This window comes from Zingiber officinale, chromosome 4A (assembly GCF_018446385.1).
Source record: "Zingiber officinale cultivar Zhangliang chromosome 4A, Zo_v1.1, whole genome shotgun sequence".
NCBI lineage: Eukaryota > Viridiplantae > Streptophyta > Magnoliopsida > Zingiberales > Zingiberaceae > Zingiber > Zingiber officinale.
Window position 1 is genome coordinate 120,034,536 of NC_055992.1, and position 6,071 is coordinate 120,040,606.

General features: G+C 35.3%; 1 protein-coding gene across 2 annotated transcripts; it reads left to right on the forward strand.

The window, feature by feature from the left end:
• Positions 1 to 730: 730 nt before the first annotated feature.
• LOC121970785 (deSI-like protein At4g17486) lies at positions 731 to 4,969 on the forward strand. Of its 2 annotated transcripts, none has more exons than XM_042521744.1 (4): positions 731 to 991; positions 2,005 to 2,219; positions 2,680 to 2,967; positions 4,306 to 4,969. In XM_042521744.1, exons 2-4 carry the CDS (start codon positions 2,009 to 2,011, stop codon positions 4,548 to 4,550), a joined length of 744 nt encoding a protein of 247 aa, XP_042377678.1. In that variant the 5' UTR covers positions 731 to 991; positions 2,005 to 2,008; the 3' UTR covers positions 4,551 to 4,969. The 2 variants fall into 2 exon arrangements, with proteins under 2 accessions (XP_042377678.1, XP_042377677.1); XM_042521743.1 differs by lacking the exon at positions 731 to 991 and adding an exon at positions 1,035 to 1,139.
• Positions 4,970 to 6,071: the final 1,102 nt, after the last annotated feature.

The following is a 6,071-nucleotide window of genomic DNA, read 5'->3' on the forward strand; positions in this document are numbered from 1 at the left end:
ATCATCAAGTTCACTAATCAACTAAATAAATTTTAAAATATAAAAATTTCAAACAATCAAATAATTTTAAATTGAATGTTCAATAACATCTAAATGAATCAAGTCAAATCCAAATTAAATCAAATTTAAACTCATAAAAAAAATTAAGTTAAACTTGAACAACTATTTCAATAATTTAATTCATTTTAAACCCGATTAGTTTAACCAAATTAATTTATTAAAGATAATGCTCATCTCATTCACTGTCCATCTTTAAAAAAAAAAAAAAATATTAAATCAGATAACATCAAATTGATCAACCCAACTTTCTACGAAAATTTTCTACTAATTATTCCGATAAATCAAAAAGTAATGAGGTGGACCGTTTAGAAATTTAATATCATATGATTACATGTCTCATTAAAAAAAATCTTACAAGATGACCCACCTCTCAAGACCTATAAAAGGAAAGTAAATCACGGTAAGAAAATATAAGTCTAGACCCCTACCGTGCTCGTCGCGCACCGAAGTCTAACGAGAAGACTAGTAGCTTGGAGATGTTGCCACGTAAGTAACGTGATTTTCAGGGAAGAATTGACGCAGGTGGACCCTTTTTTGGCAAAGAAACTTGATTTGATGGAAAATAGCTACAAGAGACAACGAGGCGAAATGGCCGTTTATGTCATGTTATTATTTATGTTGATTTTATTTTTTATTTTTTTTTTTTATTTTTTTTTTGTTGAAAGCGCTCTATCTGATTTAATTTGGCTGTGCTGTGCTGCACCAGCTCGCTCGCCTAGTTCCCGTGTCGATCACAGCAGAGCAGCGCTGTTCTGCTTCTCAAGTTATCCGGAAGCAAGCAAGCAAGCGCAGCAGATCTCTTTTCTCCCCGCTCCGAATCTCGAACCCTCTTCGGTCCCCTTTGCGCGCGTCCCTTCGCGATAGTGCTGGTCGATGACCTGATCCGAGGGGGAACCCTAAAAGGATTTAGGGCGAGTGCCTTTTTTCTTAGGTTGGTACATTTGTGTGCCCTTTTCTTTTGCAGCTTTTTGCAGTTTTGGTTATTCTAGCACTAGCTTGCTCGTGATCTGTTAAATGCGGAGGAAATCTTTACACAATCGTCTCTCTTTTTCTTTTTTTTTTTCAATGGTTTCCTGCAGGTTCGGGCAAGTTTGTTTGTTTTTCTTTTCTTCTTTCTTTTTTCTTTCTTTTCTTTTCACTTTCATTTTCTTCTTTGGCTTAGAGGTGTTGATCTTTTCTGGCAGCAGATTGCGGTATATTCGAAGAAAAGGAAATGAGTTTTTTCCTACAGGCATCTAGATTTTTCTTCCCTGTTCAGAAAGTTTAGTTGTAGATGTTGTTTCGTTATTTTGTTCGAACTTCGAAAGAAGTAAACTTGTTGAAGGGAACGAGTTACGCTTGTTCCCATTAGGTCGCCTAGAGATACAAATCAAGATCTCCCCGTTCTTTTGTTTGTTTTTTGGTTCTTCCATTCTTTTCAAGTGTTTGAGGGTTTCTTCTCCGAGCATCCTCATACACTACCAGTAGTCATCTTTCGTCACTGTTCTTTGAAAGCATGACGTATTGCTCCTCGGTTTTCCTTAGTTGTATTAGTGTCAACTTAATTTCTTATGATGGCAAGATCTTGTATTCTTGATCAGAGGATCGCATGAAAATTTGTGCTTCTGAGCTCGCTAGATCCAATTAGCCGTGTTTGATCTTTTGGATGCCTGATTGTTGGCAAATTTACTCGGCCGTTCTTTAATATTTACCATATTTTTGGGTCTAATTGCCCTTCTCCTGTTCCGTTTTTCTAGGATTGCTTTTCTATCTAAAATATTTTTTTCCCTAACTTCAAATCAATCGGGAAATAATTAGTATTTTATGGAAAAATGGCGTCAAGAGATATCTGGATGGTTCTATTGATCAGCTGTCTTTTTCAGAATACTCTTGCTAGAATTCAATAATTTTCTTCTTCATTTAGACAACTTCTTTTCTAACTGTTATCACTTCTTTTTTTTAAAGGAACATGAAGCTGGGTTCAAAGAAGGCTTGGAAATCTTTCATGCCTCTTCGGCTAGGCAGGAGATCCTCCTCCCGTTTTTGTATGTTCCCCAAGGTTCGATCAGCCAGTAAAACAACAGGAAACACACCAGTTTATTTGAATGTATATGACTTGACACATATAAATGGCTACATGTATTGGGCAGGCCTTGGGGTATTTCACACCGGGATTGAAGGTACTGTTTGCTCTCCTTCTTTGACTTGAATAAGTAGTCCATAGAGAAAAAACTACACGATTGTTATTTATTGAATTTGCTTCTTTCTCATGAACTGTTTGCATCTGAAAATTAGTATGCCTCTTGAAATTGTGTGACTACTATTTAACTAACTTCATTTAAGTTTGTGAGATCTTTGCAATGCCTTTACTAGTTAAGATACGTATATGCAAAATATTTGATACTGTTTGCAAAATATTTGATAAGTTGATTTTGCGCACTTGAGAGTTGGTGGAAAATCACTTACTTCATTAATATTGTCAGAGTTTCAGGACATTCACATTCCTTTGTGTCTATGTTCATGAAGTGGTGGTCTGATTGCTGCCTATGAACAACTGTTTTTCATATTTTGTCTCTTAAATTTCAAAAGATACACATTTCTTCAGGCTTATATCAGTTCTGATCGTATTTGCTCTTGTAGTACATGGAGTGGAATATGCATTTGGAGCACATGACTATCCAACAAGTGGAGTCTTTGAGGTTGAGCCTCGCCAATGTCCGGGCTTCAGGTTTAGGAAGTCAATATTCATGGGTACAACTTGTTTAGACCCATTGCAAGTCAGAGAGTTTATGGAACTGCAATCTGTTAATTATAATGGTGATGCATATCACCTGATTATGAAAAACTGCAACCATTTCTGCAAAGATATCTGTTACAAGTTGACCGGCAACTCAATCCCAAAATGGGTAAACCGACTTGCTAGGATAGGTATCCTTTTTCACATATACTTTTCACATATACAAATTATTCTTTCTTATAAAATTGTGTTTTTTTATTGATCATAAACTACTACAGTTTGTTTATGCAACTATTGTACCTCAAATCACACGTCTTCAGAGAATAGTGAGTGGAAACTATAGCTTACTTTACTAGGTTAGTATGGTTCAGCCGGTCCTAAACAATCCTAGGATATCAAATTTGCATATCCTCCTTGCTCAGCAACTCCAGTTGTTTAGATAAATTTATGGAATTGTTAATTGCTATATTTGGGCAAGTAGAAAGTTGAAACTTTTCCATTCACTGCATCTACAATTTACTATACTTATCGGGTAAATTATTTCTTTTGAAGTTAGTTGTTCCATTCCAACTTGAGGTACGTAAGGAAGAAGCAATGGCTGTTCAATGCCAGCTTCCTTTGCCAACATAGATATTCATTATGCTCTCTAGATATCCATGTGCCGCTCTGATTAGAACCGGCAACAACTGTGTAATATTGTTATACTGATGCTGTACTTGTATAGGGTTCACATGCTGACACAACTACATAACTTTCAAATGTGAATGTGATATTGCCAATTAATTATGTATTTTGGTACCATTTACATTGGATACTTCTTGCTTGGGATACTTGATGTTTTCTGCATACATTTTGAGTTTCTTTAATCAGATGTATGAATTTAATGTTCACCTTTTCCATGAAATGAGTTCCAGATTTTCTTGCACCCTACACAATGTCAGGAAACCCATAGGAATAACTGGATACAAACCAAATTCAGTCTTAAGAGATATACAAACTCTTAGACTAGCATAGCATTAAACTGCTTGGCGATTGAAGTCTTCCATTATGTCTAGATTTAAGTGAATCAGATGACCGGTCACCTAGGTTCAAGTGAATTATATCATTTTTGTCTAGATTCAAGTGAATCAAACCATTTATCTGCGTCCAGCCAACCAAGCAAGATATGTTGAGACCATCCTATAGAAGAATTTATCCATGTCGAGTAAAAAAAGGGCAGCCCGGTGCACGAAGCTCCCGCCGTGCGGGTCCCGGGGAAGGATCCATTGTACGCAGCCTTATCCATGTCGAGTATTATGTAGTAAATTTCCACTGTGAACTGAGTTGAAGCTCTAGACCTAAAACATTCTCCATCAATCAAAGCTACTGGTTGGAAAACGATTTTCTTTGATATCATTTTCCATCTATTTTTGTCACAAGTACATAATTTATATTTAATAAAAATAAATTGTGATTTCATCTTATTTTAGAGTCATCATTTATTTATCTATTTTATTTGTTTTAAATATATAGTATATACAATTCTGCAGGCTCCCTTTGCAATTGTCTTTTGCCTGAAGCCCTTAAGATAACTGCTGTCCAACATGATCCTGATTCCCAGAGTGAAGATGGCGAGAAAAGGAGGCTCAGAAGTGCATTCAGTTGTCTTTCTTCTATTTCTATGCGTCAAAGACAGTTCTCAACTTCTTCTCTTTTATTAACATCTCCTCTCAGAGGCTGCCTTTCACACTGGGAGTTAAGAAGATCAGGAGCTATTGCTTTAAAAGACAATTGAAAATATTATAATCTCCTGACAAGTAGTTTGATAGTTTCTGAGATCTTTTCCATGTTTGGAAGCTTGTTATGAATGTTTATCATGGTACGGGGAGATTGCAGGCCAGAACATCCTAATATGCTATGCTCCTGCTTTATAAGCTTGCCATGGACAGAAGGGCTTGACGAAGTCTTTGTTTCATTTCAAAATTAAGGTACGATGCTTTTCTGCTGTTGGGAATTCTGGTAGGTAGCTGACTTAGCAGAATGATTTAATACCCTATTCACTGAAGTTTCTCGTATGATTTTGTCATACCCAAAACCTAATGCCCATATTTTGGATGAGCAATGTGAAAGCCTATTTACTTTGAAAAGTGATAAGCCAAAGTTGGGAATGTAATCAACTGTATTATGCTGAGCTATTCTTCTGTTTACTTTGAAGTACTACTGTCTCAAAAGCTCAGATTTATCAGCTTATTCTTTTTGAAGATCTCAAGCCGTGCAGAAGGATTCAGACCATATTACATAAGAATAAAGAGGAACCTTGCATAAATCTGTCACCAAATAATTCAGCCGATTCCATAAATCTTCATGTAGTTCAAGTCATACTCATGCATTGGCACAAGACTAATTGCCTCTGAGACTTTGCTATCTCTTCAACTCATCCTCCTGTCTATATTAATCCTGTGCCAAACTCAAGACTAATAGTTTGCTTAATGGCTAACTGGGCTTGATTAGTGGTGCAATGAATTATTAGGCATGTCTAACTACAATGGACACTGTCTATGTTGAAGGATTAGATGCCCAAATTGTAAGGAGTTCAACTGCATTTGGATCTCTCTCTCTCTCTCTCTCTCTCTCTCTCTCTCTCTCTCAATAATCAAGGTGTCAAGTCTTGCCCAACTAATCTTGGGGGTACACTGATTGAGTAAATCTAGAGCACAACTTATAAGAGACTGATTTTTAGAAAATTTGATTCGAACTTTCATGTTCTTGTTTGTTCTTCCAAGTGTTTTACCGCTGTATTGTGCCTGTGGGGTAGGATATGTCTCTCTTGCTCAAGTTTGGAGAAGTTATTTTTTGATTTGCCAAAGTCAGTAAGTATAATTTTTTTTATTTTACATACGCCACTATTAAAAAATAATAATTTACTAGCATATAAGAATAAGTATTGATGTAGAATTAGAAACAAGAACAATCAACTTGTAATTAGATTTAGAAGAAATTTTATAGTATTTTATGTATTTTTTGTTAGATTTGCTTTAAAGTATTTTCCTACCTTGTAGAAATATATGGAGAGGAGATTAATGAGGGATTATTAATAAAAATTTGTTGAAGTTAATAAAATGCAACCTAAGAAATATAATGTAATATGGAGTTTATTTTGCTCTGTCACGTATAATTATTACATCTGGGGGTTTAATGTCAAAGTTTCCATATATTATACAATTTGTATGAATAACTAAAACATTTTAAGAATTCCTAGTGTGCAAAAAAAGGTATTTGTATATAATCCATAAAAACAACATTAAAATTATATTTT

What these genes read in the sequence shown, in the direction of transcription:
- LOC121970785 (XM_042521743.1), top strand. Translation starts at nt 1,075, where the DNA reads ATGCGGAGGAAATCTTTACACAATCGTCTCTCTTTTTCTTTTTTTTTT. An exon ending in TTTTCAATGGTTTCCTGCAG is followed by an intron (nt 1,140 to 2,004) that starts GTTCGGGCAAGT and finishes TTTTTTTTAAAG; the next exon opens with GAACATGAAGCTGGGTTCAA. An exon ending in AAACCGACTTGCTAGGATAG is followed by an intron (nt 2,968 to 4,305) that starts GTATCCTTTTTC and finishes ACAATTCTGCAG; the next exon opens with GCTCCCTTTGCAATTGTCTT.